The sequence below is a fragment of the Periophthalmus magnuspinnatus genome, chromosome 7 (genome assembly GCF_009829125.3).
Source record: "Periophthalmus magnuspinnatus isolate fPerMag1 chromosome 7, fPerMag1.2.pri, whole genome shotgun sequence".
Classification (NCBI taxonomy): domain Eukaryota; kingdom Metazoa; phylum Chordata; class Actinopteri; order Gobiiformes; family Gobiidae; genus Periophthalmus; species Periophthalmus magnuspinnatus.
In genome coordinates, this window is record NC_047132.1 from 16,846,660 (window position 1) to 16,869,769 (window position 23,110).

Genomic DNA, 23,110 nt, shown 5'->3' on the forward strand with positions numbered 1-23,110 from the left:
TATTTGTTTGTAGAAATATATGAATGAAGATGCGTTCTCAATGCATCTGCAGTGGCTCACAAAATGTCCACACCAAAATGTAATATATTTTAGCTTTTAAGTACCACCAGAACTGAACCTAGAGTGGTATTATGCAAAATCGACATTTGGGAGCTTTCTACCATGTTCTAATATTGTTCCCTCATCCAAAAACATCTCTGAAGAGGTTTTAGATGTCATCTATGCATGTTTCAGTAATTTAGCGATCTCTCCCGGACACAATTCAAACCCTCCTTATGGTTAGCTGTAAGATTCTGTTCAATACTCAGCCCACAAACCTGCGTCACCCATTCTCCCACATGACAATTCTCCATAAATATACAAAAGCATGACACAAAATTGTACACAACAACTTAATGAGCAATAGCGCTCTGAAAGGAGAGTGAGTTAGCGCAGAGAGCAAAGGTAGAGGGGACTCAGAGCATCCGAAACAAAAGTAAATATGGCATTTTCAAAACAATAAAAAGGTACCATGGTGATCTAAGTATGTGTTAGCAGTTAATAGTCCATAGAAGTAAAATACCACCTCTTTAAATGAACGCCATGTTTTGTATGTTGTCTTAAAATCTGCAAAGTCTACCATTCAAAATCCATTCCCTCTGCTGTGTCTGTCCGGACTGGACCGTTGCCATAGTCCTGAGGCTGTAGTGCTTATCTTTGCTCAGTTTCTGTCGATGCAGTTACAGGAGCCAAGGCCCAAAGCTGTACATATTTTTATTTTTCATTTTAGACTAACAGATGCAGACATGACGTAATGCCCTGTAAGTTCACCTCTGAGGTTTTATCAGACAGAGATGGAACGGATCAGACAAGCGCTCGATGAGCAAAGACAGAGGCTTAGGGCGGTGATCAGAAGTCAGAGCAAGAAAGAAGAAGGGAGAGGACATGGTCAATTACTAGGATTGATACAGGGAGGGGCGTTGGGTATTATGCCAAAAGATTTATACCAAGTTTTTTTATACTTACACTTGGTTACTTAGATCAGGTTTGCAATTTCATCACGGTTCATCGATACACTTCACTGTGATTGGTTAAAGGAGACATATTGCAAAATTGACCTTTAATTGACTTTATTTATTTACCCACTACGTCGTATTTAGTGATTCATGCATGTTTGACTTATCTTTATTCTAATGCATTCAGTGGAGCTCAGCAGTGACCACCAAACCCCTGGGTCCAAAGTAAATCTCCCATTCATTTTTTCCATTGACTTTCCAAAAAAAAAAAAAAAAAAAAAAAAAAAAAAACAACCCTAAAAATGTATATTATTATGGATATTACCACATAGCTAACCTTTCTGTGTGGAGTTTACATGTTTCTCCCTGTGTCTGGGTGGGTTTCTTCCAACTGCCCCAATTAATCCCATTAACTCAAAATGCGCAGGTAAAATAAAAATAATTTTGTGAGATAATTAATAATACAAGTACACCATATCCCACCATAAATCAATGAATTACTGAATTAACACATTGAGCCGTCTTCATCTTTGTGGATAAATGACAATATAAAACATAATTTGACATAACACAACACATACACATTTACAAATCCATACCATTACACCGTACTGTAAACTCTTTGTGGTGAAACTCAAAGGGAGTGGTCACATACAGTCATGCTGCTTAATGCTTTCCTCCCTGTAAAACTATTAGATTGTGTTCCATATAGCACACAACACAGTTTCCAAACCACACCATCATTTAGAGGCCATTAACTGTGCTTCAAGTTACATTACCAGGAAAAGCCACGCAAGCTATTAGTCCACTTTTTCAGCATGTCTTCAATTTGAACAAGAAATATTGCACTTCTAACCCCTTACGGAACATTTCCTAGCTAAACAATTTAAAGACACTGTACATGATTTTGTTATTCCTCACTTACCTTATGCATTCCGAACATTCCTAATTATTTACCATGATGAGTTTACAAGCACTTTGGAGCAGAGTGGAGTTTTGCCGTGGCGGTAAAGCTGACAACACTTAGCATGGTAGCAATTTCTAAGTAAATGCAGCAGACTTATTTTGACCTCAGGAGCTGCCTTGACAATACATCTGTAATGGGGCAATATAAATTTAGCTTAAATATATGGGAAATATTGGTTAGAGGGCCTTTAAGATGGCACATTTGCTATTTTACTTTGAATAATGCTAAAAATTATCATGTATGCTTATTTTTCACAAAGATTTGCTAGAATTTTACTATACCGCACCTCCTTTGTTGCATTTAAGTACCGTCTGTTGACTTGTTTCCCGCATAATAAGAATCTGGAATTATTCATGAGATTTAAACCCTATTTATTTATTTTAATATTAATGAGGAGCTGTTTGTCTGAGTGGATCAGACAAAGAAGGAGAACTGTAATTGGTTCCTGTGGTGTTTGTTTAATGGGAGAGGAGGGGGACAATAAACAAGGACGGACACACGCTATAGCTAGGAGGAGGAGTAATGTTATGTACAATTAGCCGTCTCAATACAGTATTAAAACATAAGTGGGCTACATTTTACAGTTACTGATTCTGATCTGTGGAATGGGTTAATGTATTGTTTACTTGTTGACCAGCTTTGTAAGCAAACAAATAGAAGGAAAAAGTTATTTAAAATAGGCTTGTAATTAGCTGAAATGTATATTGCTAAATTATTTTTTTACAGTTACAAAATGAAGTAAATATTTACAAGACCCTGCAACATTGAGATGTTATTGCCTTGCCTGGAATGCTCCACGATATAGCATTAAATCTTTCCATCTCCATGGAGACAAGCAGGTGATAACACCAGACCAAGTTACAGGACAGATGTGTGGAGAAGTGACCACGCTCACTATAAGAATGCATGTTTTTGAAGGTGTTTTGGCAATAAACATTACTGTACGCAACACGCAACATAGAAAGGTTTAATACCATAGAGCTCTTGCACTTGCACACAATCCTGGTATACACCTACAATTCCCATAGAAACTAACGGCGTCAGTCATAATGAACAAACTTTATCACTGTTTCAGAGATTGTATTTTTGCACACCAAGGATGCACACATTGTCCAGGGCTGAAGAAAATCTGAGCCTTATATCACATTTACAAAGCTCCAGATTGACTTAGAAGTGGATTTCTGCAGCTAAACGGGTTAGCAGCTAATCATGCCATACTGTAATTAAACTATAAATGTATTTTTACATCAATATTGTTTTTGTTTTTTTTATTTGATTGTATTTGTATGATACAACTATTGTTTCATAATGATTCAAAACTGTGCACTTGTGTATTATTGATTAACATCATAGTGTATTAATTAGGCAGAGAGAGAGAAGTTTGAAGAGGAGCAAACCTAACTGCTTTTTTCTAAACACATTTATTTGCTTAATAAAATAATATCAATTGTAGAAAATTTAATCACAAACTAATTTTAAATCAACGTTTTTTGTGTACTTATTACATTGACATGGGGTGATTTAGCCTTGACTGATTTATCAATTTTACATAATTTAAACTGTGAATATCAGTAAACATTACAGGTCCAAGGCTTTATAATAAAGTATATTTTTCCCAAATTTGTCCAGAGACCTTTTTGATGATATAAGAAGGTGAAACGTAAACCAGATGTCCACATAGTTAAGGCAAAATCTGATTAGTTTTAAGATAAATCATAATCTACATTTTGTGATAAAAAACCCTCCAAAAGCTCTATAGTGCAGAATATTTCAGGCAGAGCAATAACTCCTTGGGGACAACTGGGTAGCAGATTCTGCACCAAAAAAGATATACTGTGCACCTTTATAAAAAAAAAAGTGACAATTCTGAAACATAGCAGTAAAACAGTATTTGATGGACAAACTGGTTTTGATTGACAGCTGCCATGGCGACCAACCTTCAGGGCTGAGTGTAGAGATTGTGTTATTTTTAGTGTGAATTCAGCACCTGCGTATATCTGCTGACATATGCCACCACCAGCCAAGAGCACCAATGTGCATGTGAATTTAACTCAAAATGCCAGTCAGCAGGCTCCAATCACAGCTGCAACAAAAGCAAAGAAAGGCATTCTGAGGAACGTTTGGTGGACACTGGTTTTATTCTGTACTTACTCTTGAGAAAATTTGAAATAGAGAAGTAAATTGCTTTGTTATTACTTATTTTAAGCTACCAACTTTGCAGTGGATGGATGATTCTGTGATTGGAAAAGTTTTTATGCAATTTATGGTTTAATATTAATACCACCTACCCATTCTGCCTGATTTCCCCCAAAACTAAGACCACACCAAAGTTAAGCTGTTTTTGAACTATTTAGAGTTTACCCCTGCAGTGAGGTTTACTCCATGTGTAACTGAGGATAGCCAGATGTTTGCCTCCTAGATTTTTTGGGGGGTAAAAATAAGGAGGGGCTGCAGCTGTGAGGCGTGGACTGAAACGCAGTACAATGAGCATTTCTTGAAAATTCCTATATTAAAGTTAAAAGCATGATTAGTTATTAGTAAGTTAAATAATGAAAAGTCCAAAATAGTCCAAAATAGGCCAATAGCTCAAGTTATACACACTTATTCAAGTTGCTTCAAGGTTCAGGTTCAATTATGGAACTTGAAACCAACCTTTTTATACAGTGTTATTGATTACAAGAAAATGGCTCATTAAAGGTGATGTACCAGATTTTTACTGTCTAAAAACATGAAAAACAGAACTAATTCATTTTAAGCGGTTTGGGTCTAAACTTATTCCTCACCTACCTTACGCATTTCGAGCATCATCATTATTCATTGCAATGAGTTATAAGCGCTTTTCACAGCTTTCAGAGATCAGAATGAAGTTGAGTTCCTGATTTAATGGAAAATAATTAGGTGTAGACAGTACACAGCTGACTTATTTTGACCTAAAGAGCTGCTTATACAACATATCTGTACTGTATAATGTATCTGAACTTTTTGCTCAAAATTTGCTTTAAAAAAAGAAATAATGTGCCCTTTAAATAAAATGTACCAATTTATATTTTAAGTGGACCAGCACCAGAGAGAACTAATACAACACAAATATTTCTCCCAAAAAATACCATTCACTACTTTTCTTCTGCCGATTCAAGTACTTTATAACTCTCATTTCAAAACTCTCCATTCTCAACTCCAGAACTCCTGACTCATGTGAAAACCTACAACTTAATAATTCTATTGTTCAGATCCAGGCGCGTCCCACTTCTCTCTCGTTCCTTCCTGTGCTCTGTCTCTAAATATAACCCACTCCTCTCAGACTTAATGCATTCACACAATGTTTTATTCATCAAAGCTGGATCGGTGTGGCCCCCCAGCGTTCCTATCCTCTCCCATTCAAACAAGCATGTGGTCCCGTGGGTCCGAAACACCTCCATAGCCTCCTCTCTCCTCTACCCTGTGCCGGTTGTGGTGGAGAGTAGTGGGCTAAATAGCTGTAGGCCTGCTGTTGCATGTTGACTTGAGATGTAGTGCATGAGAGGTAGAGAGGAGTTGTCTCTTATGGTTTGATTTCATGGTTGGGTTTGACAGATGCCACCTTTTCTCACCTACGGGGAAAGAAAATATGGATTCAAAAAAATTTTTCTGGCTGCAGTAAAATTTCTAAAATGGTTTAAAATGTGTTAATGTTACATGTAAAATAAAAAAAATAAAAAGGTTTAAAGAAGGGTATTTGACTTCTATGGGGTATTAATTGCTAATACATAACATATTTAGATCACCATGTTACCTTTTATTGTTTTGAAAATGGTAAATTCACAGAACGCAATGTATTAACATGTTTTATAAGTTCCACTTTTGTTTATGATGCTCTGAGTCACTAAGTCACTCCTCCTTCAAACCGAAATCACAACACAGCTGGCGTGCATCCCACTAATGAAACTACTGCACATCACATCAGGTTTGTCAAGTTGTTGTGTAATGTTTTGTATCATGCTTTGGTATATTTATGGAGAATTGTCATGTAGAATGGATGACATAGGCTTTTGGGCTGAGCATTGCACAGAATCTTGCAGCTAACAACAGGAGGAGGGTTTGAATAGGGCCCAGGAGAGATCGCTAAAATACTCAAACATGCATGGATGACAGCTAAAACCTCTTCAGGCATGGTTTTGATAAGGGAGTGTTATTACATGATACAAAGATAAAAAGAAATGAAATAAAAATTCTATTTTGCATAATATCCCACTTTAAGAAAAGTTTTTGGTTTTTTTTTTATTACAAATCTGTAATGTAGTAGTTAGTAGTGTGATTATAAACAAGAACAAGTATACCGTATCTCCAATATTGTTTAATCAAGTTAAGGTTTTATATAAGTGTCTTTTTGAGATTTATGTCACCCTCTACAGGCAACACTAAAGAATGGAGCATCTCGAAATGAAGAATTAGCAGTACTGCTATCATAAACAGCAAAGGCAGTTTAACTTAGGCAGTTTAACTTATTTAACTTATTTAAGTTATTTGAGGTAAGCTTGGTGTATAGGGTTTAATATTTATGATCAAATTTCAAGAAAAAAATGAATAATATGGTACTATTTGGCATTTGTATATTTGCAGCAAGCCTGGACTGGGACACAGACTATTAGTGGTTTATTTATTTTTTCTTACAGTTAAGTGTGTAACATTAGATTATCGTCTGAATCTGAAGTTTGTATAAAATGTGGGAGTAAGCGTCAGGTGTGGAGAAAGAGCAGAGAGAAATGCTCTTATTTAGTCCATAATGAACTCCTGATTAACACACAGTCACTAATGAGCCTTTAACTCACTAATGTGGTTGTAAAGAGCAGAATAAAGAATGAGATTTGGAAAAGCAGACAGGGGAAATAACTCTGTTATATCACAGATGGGGCAAGTTCCATATAAGAAATTTAAGTTTTTATTTGCCCCATATTATATATATTTTAATTAATCTATTTACTTTGACAACACATGATTTCATCACCTACAAGACTACAAATTAATAGTAACATTTTATAAACCAAAATAATAAAACAGCAGACAGTGTAAGTTAAGCCCAAAATTATAAATACCCCAAGCAAATGTAGTAATTTTTTCCTTAGTAGGTTTTGGTCTAAAAAAAAAAAAAAAAAAAGGTAAACAACAAACTAACTATGCAGTATTTATTGAGAAAAATCTAAAATCTCATGACACATGATCTCACGAGTAAATAAAAATGGTGAAGCCAAAATAGTTCATTGAAAACACAATTTATGTCTCAAAATCTCAGAGTATCTCATTGTCGTGGGCCAAATCTTGTGTCTTATCTTGTCTTACGTAAATTTTGCCTTGCCTTTTTATGATGGCAGATTCATTTTTGGACATTTGGCTTAACTGTGCAAGTCCAAATGAATACAACAACAGTTCTATCCAAAGACAAAGGCACATTGTTTATTGTCTGAACAGTACATGTATAAAATCATTGGGGAGTCATTATTTTTAGAGTAAAATCAATGCTTCTATTTCCCCATTTTTCCCTCCAGTCTAGACCAGCCCACCCGCCCACATAAGCCCCTAAAACGGCTCCAAAATCCCCCAGTACATCTCCAGTCTGTGATCACTCCTCTGACCTTCACCACTGCAGCGCCCCCCAGAGGATGCTGCTCCAATTCTGCCCCAAAGCTGGATCTGTCTGCTTGGTTCAACCACAGTATCGACAAAGCCAGATGTTATCAAAGGCTTGCTCTATTCCTACCACTTTCTTGGATGATTTGGCTGGTTTCCTGAAGCTCAGGTTGGTAAAAGGAGATACATTTTATGTTATTTTGTTTTAAAAAAATACCATACAGCTTTATTATTTAATATTTAACACTTACTGATGAATATGGAAAAGTATTCTGACGGAATTTTTTGGCTTACAGTTCACATGTATTGTATGTGTGCAGAGTGTCTTACATAATATTGTCATGTTTTGGGTTGATGTTAAAAGATGACTTTACCTGTTTTTTCCTATGTATTTGAGCAGAATTTGTCTTGCTCCATAACAAAAATATTGTATCTGCAGCTCTTGAGGTCAAAATAAGTCTGTTGCACACTGTCTGCATCTAATTATAAGTGTTTTATTGTCCTGAATAATTAGGAGGCTCGGAATAAACGAGAACGTTAGGAATACCTTTGGACTACTGCAAACCATTTAAAATGAACTAGTTTTGTTTTTCACGTTTTTTTTTTTTTTTTGGACTGTAAAAATCAGCTACAGCGCTTTTAAGTTCTGAATGATAAAAGAATTATATCACTGCAGGCACACTTTCTAATTTCAATTGCTTTATCTTCTTGATGCTTAATTATTGGGATAAGTTATTGACAAAAATTTGCAGCAACTATGATCTTAGAGTGGGGCACATCCAGACAGAGTTCCAGTCCATAGACATGGAGACATACATTTGCAGACAACCACTCACTCTCACAGTCATTCTATGGGATATTTAGATTGATTGGTTAACTTGACGTTGAAAGAATGGCTGTGTTTGCGTGCACATCAAAAATCGAATCATTACACATTTAAATTCTATAATTTGTCAGTTTTAATTGGCACCTTGCCACAACCCAATATTCAATTGGATTTATGGTAGCCTAAATCTGATTATATCTATCTGATTTTTGTTGGCCTTGTAAATGTACCCAGTAAGGTATGGGACATATTCACTCCACTCTGAAAGATCAGGAGTTCAACCCACAACCTCCTTACTGAGAGACAGCAGACAGGAGAACCACTCTGCCACAATAACCCAAGGAGGACATCTACATTAACACCTGACTATTCCTTTAATACATAGTTCTTATTTTTGTTTGTCCAATCCTATTCTTCTGTCTGTCAGCTGGCTCAGTGGGAGTTCAGTCTGTTTTTCATTCATTGTTTTGTTCTTTCTGTATTCTTCAGCTGCTGTGTGCTACTCAATAAAAGTGAAGACTCCCCAGACACTCTCCTCACTGTCTGTTATAACTCTACTATGGCGTTTAGAGCAAAATACAAGTGCGCAGGCAGTATACAATGTAACAGTCGACAATTGGGACACGACTTTCGGGTATAGTGACACATGTACTGGTATTGATCTGGGCTGGATTGAGTAATAACTGTTTCTACCCATCTTGTTTTTTCACTGGCTTTACTGAACCCGGTCTTAAAGGGCCTGTACCTGATTTTTTCACATAAATTTGAGCAATCTTTCTTGCCCCAGTACAGATATATTGTATAAGCAGTTCTTACAGAGGTTAAAGCAATGTGCTGTCTGCATCTAAGTATAAAGTGTCTCATTGTTTGGGAATCATTGTTAGCATTACGGGAAGAGTAATCTCAACTCTGGCCTCTGAAAGTTGTAAAAAAACACTTATAATCTCATTGCAGTGAATAATTTGGATGCTCAGATGCATATGGTAAGTGAGGAATAACCACTGCTTTTGTCATCTCTTAAGACAATAAAAGGTACAGAACCTTTAACCAGATCTGAACCAGAACCAAGCCAAGACAAAACCAGGTCTAGGCAAGATCTAAAATAGAGTCAGAATAAGATGGAGGATTCGGTTTTGAATTGATAGTCTCAGTTTGTTTACAGATTGTTGAGATGGGGAAAAAAGGTTTCTCAGATGTTGAAAAGGGCACCCTAACATGGCACAGTGTCTTGCTCAATGGCTCAACAACAATATGCATTATCAAACTGCCAACCCATCACGGTAGTTTGCATCTTAACATCTCTATCTATTGAACTAAAAAGGAGCGTCAAATGACCATATTCCTCCTTCGTGCGTCAGAGTTGTCAAAATATTTTTCGTGACACAAACATCATTATGATCCACATTTGCTGGTATTCCCCGTCTCGCTCTCTCGCTCTCTCTCTCAACTCGCGTCTCTTTGCAATCTCTTTGAGTGAGTGTGTTGAAGTAAACGGAGGTGGAGACTCTTCCCAGGAGGCAGCAGTCTACGCGTTTTCATGTCTTTTTTTTTTAGACCAAAGAACAACGTCGATGTGGGACACCCTGACATAAACAGGCTTCTACAAACGGTTAGACTTACGCAGGGAGATAGAAAGAAGGGAAAATACACCTGTTGATGTATGAGAAGCAAGGATCTAACTCAACAAAATGAATAATAATGTCTATATCAATAACCAAGCAGATGAAATTTGATGTTGAAATCTAACACTAGCTTTGCGATCGCTATATCATCTAATGGAAAAGCATTAGAAGAGAGCAGGCAAATGGAATTACAATGAGTCACAGTACATCTCATGGTGGTCCGTATTCAGCATTTTGTCAGTTGGCACACCATTATGACCATCAGGCTTATTTTCAACCCCATACTCAATATATAATAGTGCATTTTTCATCGTCTCTATCAGCGATATTGAGTAACTTAGTGATTTTCTATTGGTTTAGAGAGCATGGGTGGGGCTGCCTACAATCCCCACATGCGTCAACTGTTATGGGTTTACAAACAACTTTTATACTAAAAAGCACCATGTAACTTTTGTCGTGTAGGGTGTGAAAGCATGAGTTTTTTCTTTACTCTTAAATCTTGAGTTGATTACTTTGTGTCTTAAGCATGAAGGTGAACTCGTTTCTCTGTAAGAATGTGAAACAAACTTATTTTAAGATGTCTTCACTAGAACCAGTTGCTTCGGTCACATGATACTGGTATTCCTTTGCAGGTTGCCAAGGGGTCTAGTAATCCATCTTTTAGTGACTGCAGGCATCTCTTAGTGACGTATTCTATCTCTCTGTAAACAGCTAACCATACATCTCTTTGTGACCTTGTACGGACAGTATGTAAAATGAGTTAAGTCCTTATAAGACCTGCCTTCTATAGATAGTACCTTGAAGGGGCTTTAAGTACTGGAAACCTCCTCCGAAACGTAATGCATGTGCCTGCTGTCTGTAACTTCATTCATCTGATCAGATAAACTTCTTTCAACTCTCTACCTGGTCTGCAATCTCTTCCTTCATGATTACAGGGTGCAACACAGGTCTCTATGGAGATGTTATTGCTTTGCCTGCATGTTCCAAAGTATGGCAACAAGCTTTTCTGTCTTGCATTTGTACAATTAAAAGTGTCTTATTGGTCAAAATAAAACTTGGAAAACAATGTATTAACGTGTTTTATAAGTTTCACTTTCATTTTTGATGCTCTGAGTCTCCCCTCCCTTTGCATGCTCCACTCCGTTATGAACCATTTTGTATCATGCTTTTGTATATTTATGGAGAATTGTCGTGCGAGCATGGGTGACGTAGGCTTGTGGGCTGAACACTGGACAGAATCTGACAGCTAACCGTAAGAAAGGAGATCACAAAATTACTCAAACATGCATGGGTGACATCTAAAACCTCTTCAAGCTTGTTTTTGATGAGGGAACAAAGATAGAACATGGTAGAAAGATCCAAAAAGTCTACTACAACAAAATAATTTCCTGAAAAGGATTAATAAAGTACATCTAATCTAATTTGAAAAACTACAGAAGTCCTTGTCTGCTTCTCTGTCTTCTAAAATTTTACACCAGATCTGAGTCCGGTCAGGAGTAGGAGGAGGAAGAAGAAGAAGAATTTGCCTACTTTGCATGTTTTATGATGATGGGGGATACGGGAGTACACAAAAATAACAAAAAACACTTTGTCACTTTCACAAAAACCCTATTATCGCTATATTGCAAGCAGCTTTAACAATAACTTAAACCAAATAACTAACCAGTCTTAAACCATGCATCTCACCTGTGTAGTTCTCTCTACAGATGCAGGTGTAGCCGCCCTCCCTGCGGGCACACACTCCTCCGTTCAGACAGGGGTTGGAATAGCACAGGTTGATCTCCGTCTCACAGTAGTCTCCAGTGAACCCTAGGGGGCAGCGGCAGCGCAGACCAGCGATGGGGTGAATGGGTCTGAACAGGATGGTGCTGGACGAGATGAACGGAGCGGAGGAGTTGAACTTTAGCACGGAGATGCACTTCATGTAGTTCTGACAGGGCTCCCGCAGGCACACATTATCATCAAACGGGAGGACCTACAAGCAAACATACAAGACAAATAATTCTCTTCTCCCCATTTTGGCTGTTTCTGATTGGTAGAGCACCCCCTACATGAAGTAAAGCAATATCTGCCTCACAAGTCCACTTTAGTATGATTTTCTATGACCGAGTATAAGGGTCACTTAAATAAAAAAAATTACAAGAATTTAAGTCGTAATATTACGAGAATAAAGTCATATTTTTATGAGGGTATAGGCTGCTGTGCGTGAATAAGTGACCAGTGCGTTGTGCGTTATGGAGAATTTGGAGCATTTTGTTCAGATAAACTTTAAACTGGGGTTTATGCACGATGAAATAGTGTGTCTTTTAGCCCACCATCACCACACTATAATCAGTATACGTACTTTGAAGGGACACTGCCAGCATTTGAGTTTGTTTAGTCAGAGGAACCAGACAGATTTGGAATAAATTGCTATATCTGAACAAAATGCTCCAAATTCTGCATAACGCACTGGTCACTCATTCACACACAGCAGCCTATATTCTCATAAAAATATGACTTTATTCTCGTAATATTATGACTTTTTCTGGCTTCGACTTTATTCTTGTAAAATTACAACTTTAATGTCGAAATGCTATGACTTTATTCTTGTAGCGCCCACATAATTTAAAAAGTGACCCTTACACTCTGTCGTAATTTTCTACTCAAGTTTCTTTTTTTCATTTGGCCACTCTGCCTAAGTTTATTGGTACTTGAAAGGTATTACGTTTTGTAATTTTTCATGCATTAATCACTGTAGAATGTCAAAAAAGAATTATAATTTTCATAAATACCATCAAATATATATATATATATATATATATATATATATATATATATATATATATATATATATATATATATATATATATATATATATATATATATATATATACACACACACAGTTTATTTAAAAAAAAACCCCAACATAGTTTACATCAGAAACAAGCTCCTTCAGGAAGTACATGAACAGTATTCAGTCCTTCTTTGGATAACGTCTTGTTTAGAACTACACTGGAAATGATGTAGCCCACTTTTAGACCTGCTTTAGCCCAAGATTAGACCTGGAATAGTCCTGTTATATATCTGATTTAGATTTGGTGGTACTCAGAAAACCATTTCTTTAGTGGTACTTGGTGTGAAAGTTTGAGATCTGCTGGTTTACATCATTGATCTTCCAGTTGTATTTTGACCTTACTGTAACCAGCCGTAGATGTGCATATGAATGGTCCAAATTTGGGCCAGTTTAAACTAAACTTTAAAAAATGATGATAATCCTTATAAATTACCCTACAAATGCAACAACAAATGCCCATTACCAGCACCGCTTCACCCACTTTACACCAGCAGTGGCCTACTTCTTGCTACAATGTTCATTTGTCTTGTTCATGGTAAATGTCAAGCCACAACAAATGCTCTCCTTATGTTCCATGTTCTGCAAATCGGTGCTTATAATAGACAACTTTTTCAATAACAATTAATCTGCATTTAATCATTTTATTTATTTAGTCTATTTATGTATCTTCAATAACCAGTCCAAACCTGGTATATCCGACATGTTTCCAGGTTTTCCGGTCTTGGTTTGAACGGAGCATGTGTTATATTTTGCCTGTATCTGAACTCTGACAGACTCCAGCTGTGTGTTTCCTGATGCAGTAAATCCACATTATGTCATTATAAACTACTGCAGTGGAAAGTCTGCAGCTGCTCAGAGGGAACTAGCCCACAATCCTTAACATTAGTCTTCATAAAGAAATGCGTCTCTAGATTTTTGTTGAAATCGAGGGTTTGGGGATATGTTGTAACGCTACACTTGGCAGATCTTGAGCTACGAACATGTTTAGAAGTACCTAGCAGGAGGATTAGTCTGTTGTGCATGTTTAAGATAATGGGAGAAACTGGAGTGCCCATCCAGACACTTAGACATAAATACTAAGAACCAAAGTATATTGTTCGACATTTCATTTAAATAAATTCATAAATTAATATATAGGAATTGTCGTGAATGGCCTATGTGGAAATTAACCCCATGACTTTCTGGATGTAAGGTAAGAGAGCAAGCCTCCAAGTTGATATTATATGTTCATCCGTATTATTGAGCAAACGTGCAATGGTACTCACTCAAAAAAAAAACCTTTATTCTAGCAATCTAAATTACTAAAAGTTGAATGAAATATATACATATGTTTGCATGACAGCTCCAAATGAAGCATGCTTTCCAATATGCACGACGATATAATATGATCTGATCCCTTGGCAGTCTAACCACTTTGTAAAAAATCATTATATTATGATTCAATACTTTCGTGTCAATAAAGCTCAAACAATCCACTTTCATTGGTCATCTTCCTTCATTCATTGAGTGAATCATGTAGATTCAAATATCACACTAAGTATGAACATAAAAGAAGTTATATTATTACTGTACACTGAACTCATTTAAACATCTAAAACACAACTTTTTCTTTTTCTGTTTGTTCGTTTGATGAAGGTCAGTAGGCTGAAAAATGTCGGGGCTCAGGTCTATTAAGACATGCCACAATAAATAAAGGCATTTTAACTTATAATAGAGTGCCTTGGCTTTCTGTATTTTTACATCTAACATCAACTGTTTGCAAGGATTTTCTCATTCCTAATTCTATTCATACTCACCACAATGGAGAACCAAATCTTTAGGTACCTCAAGCTTTGACTCCTCAATATCCCAAAATAGCACAACATGACTGCCAGCATCATACACTCTGCCTTTCATTTTTACGGAAACAACAGACTCAAAACATCTCTCTACCTGTTCCAAACCTCTTTTACTTGTCTCTAATATGGACATATACAACATTGCGGAGAATCCCTTATTTACTTTCAGTCTTAATTTGAACAAAAACCTTTTACAAACCTCCATCTGTGTCAGAGCAGTGAGCCTGGGCCTGTTCAGATAGAGCTTTTCCTCCAGTGCCTCGGAGGGGAAGAAGCTACCATCAGGGAGTGCTGCTGAGAAGGACACGTTGAGGATGGCCTTGCCCTGTGGGGAGGTGTCGTGGTCGGGCTGGATGTTGAAGATAAAGACGTCCTCCACGGGAACAGACAGCACCGCGGACACACCCTCCAGGAAGTGGGACAGGAGAGGGGACAGGAAGTGGTCCTGGGACATGTTATGGAGACGGACCGTGATGCTGCTGCCCAACATGTCTTCTGTGATGAGGATGACGCGCAGGATGCACTGGGCCGAGACGCTGTGTGCTCCATCTGCAGAGAGGAGAAAGGCAGGAGGATTAGAGGGTAAATACATAAAGCCACAGTTCTGAAATTATATTTCACATTGTTTAATCTTAACTGTCACCACTGAAAGAAAGCTGTGAAGTTAGCTACATTGAAACTTAAAACAACTAGGTGTTTTGAGTTTCTGTGTAGCTAGCTTCTGTAGCTTCTTCAGATAGATATAAGACAGTGTTCACCAGTAATCGGACCAGAACTGAAGAAGCGGCTTGGATGAGCAGCGAAACCTCTTCACTCCTACAGCGATTTGTCCAGTTGACAGATGTTATTTTTCTTTAGCTATGGATCAGACCTGGACGACTGAGGGATTACACAAATAGTATCTCTAACTGCTACATGTTTCTTGTATTTAATATTTTTGTATTGTTCAGTGCAGTTATAAGGTGCAACAGTCACACACAAAACACACATCTGGTACAAAGTACTGATGCAATAAATAAATAAATAAATGAATGAATAAAAAAAAACAAAAACGCAAAAAACAATATTTTACAGTTGTCTTTATTGACCACCATTTGTGCCTGCCACATACCTGTTGCTCTGAAGCAATTCACATACATATATATTATCATCACCCTGCAAATTCAGACATCTTCATCACAGGTGCAGAACCATCACAATCCTCAACCTCTCCAACTCTCCCTCTTACGACCGCCACCAATGTGTTGCTTCAAAATCAAACTAATGAATAAACTATGTAATGTAATTTTATCTATTTTTATGTTACCCAGTTTTACCAACCTCATCTATCCATTGTTCAATTTTAATGTATTGTCTCAAACTGCAGTGTTTTCAGAGGGTATCTCAACATTCTAAAAACCTGTTATAGTTAATGGAGAACCTTTTTATTTCTATGGTTATTATGCTGCTTTTTGAGGTGGTCACTAAAGAAATCATTGAGTGAACATTTATGGATTTTCCTTTTGTATATTTGAAGACATTTAAAATTTAGATGCTCTGTAAATAGTATAGCATTTGCACCCGAGCTGGGAGTATATGATACATGACGTTTTAGAATCTGTTCTCATTTACAAGGACAACTTTTCTAGACACATAACAAAAAACCAAAGCCATAAAAGTTGTATATCCATCACATCACATAAAGCTACTGTATTTCTGCAAAATGCTGCACTGACCAGACACAAGCCCACATAGATACACTGTACAGGCTCGGGCTCAGAAGGTCAGATCTGAAGGAGACACATAGTCGAAATGACAAAGACAAATGCACCAGCGCGATGGAGAGAAGCCCATAGAGTAACACAGAGGTCACTGCGAATCAGATATGTCCCTGTGAGCTACAGTAAACCACTGCACGCTCAAGAATATGACATATCTATAACAGGCAAATCATTATCAGAGATCATGTTTCAGATTAGACAGAAGAGGCTAAGTTACTTCCACACAACACCATAAAGCATCAAGCAGGAAGTAAACAGCAGTTCCAGAAAAAATATATTTTTCAGTTGTCTGCCAGAATGTGCTACAAGGAAAAAAATATGAGAGGAGAGGGGAGACATGTTTTCTATATAACAGATCATTAACAATAAAACAAAAACATTAGAATTGTGCCATACCCCGTTGACAGTTTCAACAATAGAAAAGTTATGCTTTTTATATGGTTATGCCATTTCTCTTGCTGTGAGACAGAAGGGTTGTCCATTATGTCGGCGCTATAACACCCAAAATTGGGTCCCTAAAATGAGCATGATAAAACATTCACTATGATAAACCCACTATACACAGAACATAACATGCAACTTTTTTAACCATGTTAAAGCGATCCCTCCTCAATAACATACATGGAGTTGCTTTTGTAAGCCCGCAGAAAGTACTTTGTGGAGATTTGAAAAGTCCATAAACCATCACCAAACCTGTTATGCACATTTGTGCAGTAAATTGGCCTTCACTACAAAAACATTCTTTTTGCTCTATTGCTACATGGCTGCTAAAATGCTTTTTGTCATGGTACATACCTATTGCTGTCAGCAGAGGGAGCTCAATGCTAATATATTTACTTGGAGAGAGAGATGTTTTGCAAACTTATATAGTATAGGCATTATATATTTTTTACTTTTTGAAATAAAAGAAAGAAAGTGACAAAAAATCAAGTATAAAAGCCAAAAAAAAATCAAGTATAAAAGCCTATTAAGGCCAAAATAATGCATGATATGTCCACTTTAAAGTTAATCAGCTGTGAGCTGTCTGCATCTCATTATGAAGCATTTTATTCTGAGAGAATCAGGAACTCAACTGCTAGCAGGGTTGCGGTTGTAATCATTACACTGTGACGGCTAAAATGTACTTTTATAGCATCTAAACATTCTGAATTCTTAAGCACTTAGGGTACAACATTGTGGCAAATGCTTGGAACATTTTCCTTCACTTTACTTGTTTCGACTGATGACTGTGGTGCATGTGGAGATATGATTAGGATTGTGTTGCAACGCAAAAACAGTATCCAAGGTAAATCAGGTTCAGAAGGAGAAAATCTTAAAGCTATGTCAAATCATTCCCAGTAATCCCTCTCCTCTGTTTCTTCTTATTACTCACACATTCAGGACACAAAGCCTTTCTGTAGGGAACAAAATGAATCTTAGCAGGTTGCAACCTCCTCATACGCTACAATCATAACAAAAACATGACAAAAATAAGCAGTGCAACATAAACCGCTTCACTGCAGCCATGAGAGATGTTTCCCGAGAAGCAATTTACAGCAACACAATTCCTAATCGCCTTCAAATGCAACGGAGCTACTGGGGTGAGAAGAGAGAGAGGCTCTAAGGAAAGGAAGCTAGGAAAGGTTACAAGGAGAGAGAGTGAGAGCAAAGGTTATTAAAAAAGGGTGGAAGGATGGAGCAGTATTTTGGTGCAGGCTGATTCTGGGGAGCCTGGAGTAGGTTTCTGTGCAGTTTGGATGTATTTGGCATGATAACTAAGAACTGGAGTTGCCCAAAGTATAAAAATTAGATAAAAACTAGATACTCATTTGAGCAGGTATAAATACTAAAAAAGTCACATTCATAGGACAGAAATGAACTTTTCCTGGACAGCTTTAAAATTGTCTTGAGCTGTAAAAGAACAAGAATAAGGCCACATAGATGAGTATACACCCGTGGACCACTATGGAACCTACCTGGACGACTGAGGGATTACACATGGTAATATAAAATAAAGTACTATGATTTAATATCGAAACATTCTATTGTCCAAAAAAAGAGTGTTTTTATTATCATCAGTATCGGAATCAGTATTGAGCATCGAGTCTATTCCTTTGTATCGGAATTGAGTTTGAGATATTTTATTTTTACCATCATAATATCAAATCATACATTATTATCGTTATCGAGATAAGAAAACAACTGGCTGCTTGTTGACCAAAAATCAGATATTTATCAAGATCGCTATTTTTGAGTCTTTAATATTCACTAAACCTATGTGAACGTACCTCTTTTACTTTTTTTAATATTAAGTTCTCAGGTGAAGGTTGTCATTATATCTACATTGTTATTTCATGTTATTTTCCCATTAGATCAGTGACCCTCTCTGGAGAACTTCAGAGTTGTCCAAACTTCTTGTACAACCTAGACTGCATTGTCCAAGTTTAGGGCTACGTCAGCTGAGTTACCAAAACATGAGAACAACACTCCTTATAAAAGCATTGTTTTCTGGGAGGGCATCAGAGGCTAAAATAACCTCCATTTGTGGACTCTGAAGAAGTGTATCAATGTTTTATTGTTGAGTGAAGCTGGAGTGGCAGAGCAGAGACATGCATAAATGATAAGAGCTTTAAGGTTTGATGGACACTCAGCTACAATCTATATATGTGTTTACAACTAAATGGGATGGACAAGATCTGTGTTGTGAAGGTTAGAGTTCTGTAGCCGTCTATTACGGTCAAATCAAGGTCTTTGCGACAATAATGTGACCTCTAAAAACAATATACAGTCAATATACAGTATTTCAGTAAGTGTGCGAATTAACTTCTAGACATTTTTGAGGCATGCTTTTCAATTTTTAAATCAATAATGTGAAAAATAAACTATAACATTCCAGTACAAATTCAAAACTCTATGCATTCCCTGAACCAGTGAACATATCTTTTTTATCATTCATCCATAGACCAACATAATGCATAAGCGTATACCTCGTAATACTTTGTACTTTGTTATTACTTATTATTCAATTACTATATAATCATTTTCTTTACCTAAAGTCACTTACTGAAAATGTATTCTTCAATAGTGGACAGACAGCATGATTAACAAGATTCAAGCTAGATTTATTTGATCAAACTGCCTAAAATTATTACAGTAATAGTTCCTCCCAAATGAAATGTCTTTAGTTCCATGCATGCAGAAAATTCCAAAGTATCAAATCTTTAACCCTCCATGTGGCCTTAATAGAAGTCCCCAAATCTTCTCCCATATCTAAAATTACCCACTAAGTCTTGAGAGGAGGCCACGCAGTTCCTCATGTTCCCTGTCTTAAAGCTTTTAGTCCTCTTTCTCCAGCCCTTAGCACTGGGCCTACATGGTGAGATGTATTCACTCTATTTCTGTGATTTTGCACAGAGCAGTGACAGGAGCAGAGCAGAGAAGAGCCATTAGTCAGAAGCACCTGCAGACGACAGATAGCACTCCACTCCCAAACTTTCACAAGAATAAAAATAACTTTGGCAGGAAATATTGAGATGTGCAAGAGAAAAGCCCAAAGTCAGAAAAATATGTCAAGAACGACTTGCAAAGCTGGTGAAACGAAAACCATCTATAGCCAACATACAGTAGCCTAGAATTAATAGAAGATTTAGCCAAATGTTAATAGTCTTAAGTGATTTCAGTGACTATGCAATTTGTCATTAAACTGAGTTTCAAATTAAATTAAATTAAATTAGCAAACTTGAAGGTTTGGACTCTGAAGTGTTCGTTATAATTCCCTAGTTGATGCGGCTTTCGGATCAATTTCTTTTGGTTCTCAGACTTCATAGCGAAACATTAAAATTATAGTAAAAAAGCTCAAAAATCCTTCACCGTCATAGCTCAATAACCCAAATTTTGGTGTGAAACAGACCTGGCATGACACCTGAGTGTGAGATCTGATAAATGCACCCATTTGAATGATTCAGTCTATTGAATGATTCAGTCTATTGAATTCTCAGCGAGTTTCTGGCCCTTTGCTTTGCCAATATTTCAATAACCAGCCCTCGATGAAAAAACTTTCATCGGAAACGTGTGTTAATGCATAAATAGTGTAAACAATTAGAAATGCTTCATGGAATCTTTGTCCATTAAAGCGAAAGAAAGAACTGCCAATAGATCGGTTGTGGGTCATATTTACTGTGCTATTGGATTGTGTCATGTCAAAATGATGAAAAGTAGCCCAGTGGAACTAAAGGCTTATTCCAGTGGCCCATATGTAAACTAGCACCACCACAGTGCATGGCAAAGGCATTAAATTTGCACTTGAGTAATCTCCCAATTCTGGATTAACACTGCAGCCCTGAGGGACGATCTCTCACACAGCCAAATCTTAAAGGACCAGCATCAAAAACTGGATTTAAATGAACAAAAGACGTTTAGAGCGTACAGTGAAGGGAGAGACAGACTACGGTCACGCTCCTCCGTTACATTAGCACTAAATTAGCCTAACGTTAGCTTGTGGCGCTGCGTGTAAACAACATGGGGTTGAATCCTGTTTCACACCAGCCTCTGTCTGGCCCTGTGCCTCCTCAGCAGATAAGTGTAATGGCAAAAAGGAAGGATTTAAACAAGGACACAAGGAACATTTGGGTGATTTTCAAAGTCTGTTTGATCGGAAATGTAGCATAGAATTACAGAGTCCTGGTGACCTTGGTTGTTGTTCAGTAGGCCTAATTATAGGCTTATTTATTTAGCTTGGAATCCAGAATACACACTTCTCCAGTACTTAACAAAGATGTGAGTCTGGTCACCAATGAATTCAGAGTTCAGGTGGGTGTGGCTGAAAGGTTCATTAGCCAATCAGAGACACGCATGGTTTGTCCATATCAAAACAAATACGTCTGCTTACAAGGAAAAAAGAAAGGGAAAAAAAATCACAAGGGCCTGAAAAAAATCGTGGATGTCTGTAGAATCAATGAGTGAAGCACCAAACCCAGTTAATCTGAGGTGAGAGAAATCAGATTTTGGTCAAAATGACTGATAACCATGTCATTAACCACGTGTCACTGATGAAAAAAAAAAAAATCGTATTTTAAAAAAAATTAATCTGATTGCACAGTTGTGTTTCATCCTATTTTGTGGCGTGACGGAGGGAGTTGTGACCAGACAGATATTCCTGTATAAAAAATACAAAGAGATATCATTTTTGGAGATATCACAATTGGATGCCTTTTCCTGTTTTGGATGCTTTATTAAGAGTATCCTAGTTTTCAGACAGATTCATTCCATAAGACAACAGACATGTAGTAGACATAATGGGGATTTAATGTTATGAGCAATGCCCTCTCACATCACGGACAACATGGCTAATGTTCAGCAGTCAGTTTTCAAATGACATACACTCCCAGTCAAAAGTTTGGACACACCCTCTCATTCAATGTTTTTTTCTTCATGTTTGCTACGTCCTACATTTTATATACATATGGAAAACATCAAACATATGGACCAAGATATATGGAATTATGTAGCAAAAATTAAATATGTATTTTACATTGAAAATTCCTCAAATTTACCACTTTGCTTTTCCGACTGCGCTAGAAACACCTGGCCTTCTCTCAGTGAGCTTCTTGATGATGTCTCCTGAAATGGTTTTCACTTCACAGCTGTGATTTGTTAAGGTCAAGAAAGGAGGTCAAGTATAAAGCAAGACTCGCAAAAGGCAGTTAATTTTTAAAAATATAAAATCTAAATCTAAAATAAGTTTATTTCTTGTTTGCTACATTCTATGTGTGTCATTTATACTTTTGACGTCTTCAATGAAAACCAACAATGTAAACTGCAAATGAAAAAGTGTGTCCAAACTTTTGACTGGTAGTGTATATACAACATTTTGAAGCCTTTTTCTATTCAAAATATATAATACTTTGTGTTCATTATTAATCACTATGACAGACCCCTGAATAGGTTATATTCAAGAGCCTATACAGTACTAATCTTTCAAACTCGTCACTCTTAATATTTTAATTTAGTAGTCAAGCTGGACTGTGCTATCCTTTTTCAATTCCCAAATAGATTTTCAGCACAGCACATATAATATATCATATATTAATGCCATTTAAATGTGCTTTGGGCTGTTAGCTGGCAGCCTGGTCTAATTTAAGTGAATAATAACACAATTCACATGGTTATAAATGTCAGGGGCACTGTGAACCATACCAATTTAAACTGCTGAATTGTTGACTGAGAATCTCACCTCTACTGTGTTTGGTGTCTCAGTTTAAGCCACACTCTTGTCCCCTGTGGGCCACCGTAGGGGATTGTCTGGAGGCTGTTAGTCTGATAGACAGATGGTTAGCAACATTTTTTTTTTTTCAAAGAACTGAATTATCCAAGAGAGGAAGACTTTCACTGTAGCTTTGCAGCTCATGGGAGAAATAGCATTACCAACTTCTTCATCATGCGCAACTCTGAAATAACATGACCACAACCTAATCAGACGAGTGCAGAAGCCAGTATTCTTTGAGCAAAATGAATCTTGCTTCAAAACATAAATATTGTATAGGCAGCTCTTAAGGTCAAAATACATCTGCTGGCTGCTGTCTGTATCTAATTATAGAACGTCTCATTTCGTCTCAGATAAGCAGGAAGAACACATTGTTGAGTTTTGTCTCTGAAAGCACTTGTAAAGTCATCACGGTGAATA

General features: G+C 37.0%; 1 protein-coding gene across 1 annotated transcript in view; it reads right to left on the reverse strand.

Annotated features, from left to right (window-relative positions):
* The window catches only part of celsr3 (cadherin, EGF LAG seven-pass G-type receptor 3), a 100,999-nt gene that overhangs the window by 58,934 nt on the left and 18,955 nt on the right, over positions 1–23,110 (reverse strand). The window contains exons 5-6 of the mRNA XM_055223352.1: positions 14,889–15,238; positions 11,701–11,989 (exon numbers count right to left, since the gene is read on the reverse strand). Of these exons, the coding sequence (XP_055079327.1) occupies positions 11,701–11,989; positions 14,889–15,238 (639 nt within the window). The remainder of the gene's footprint in view (positions 1–11,700; positions 11,990–14,888; positions 15,239–23,110) is intronic.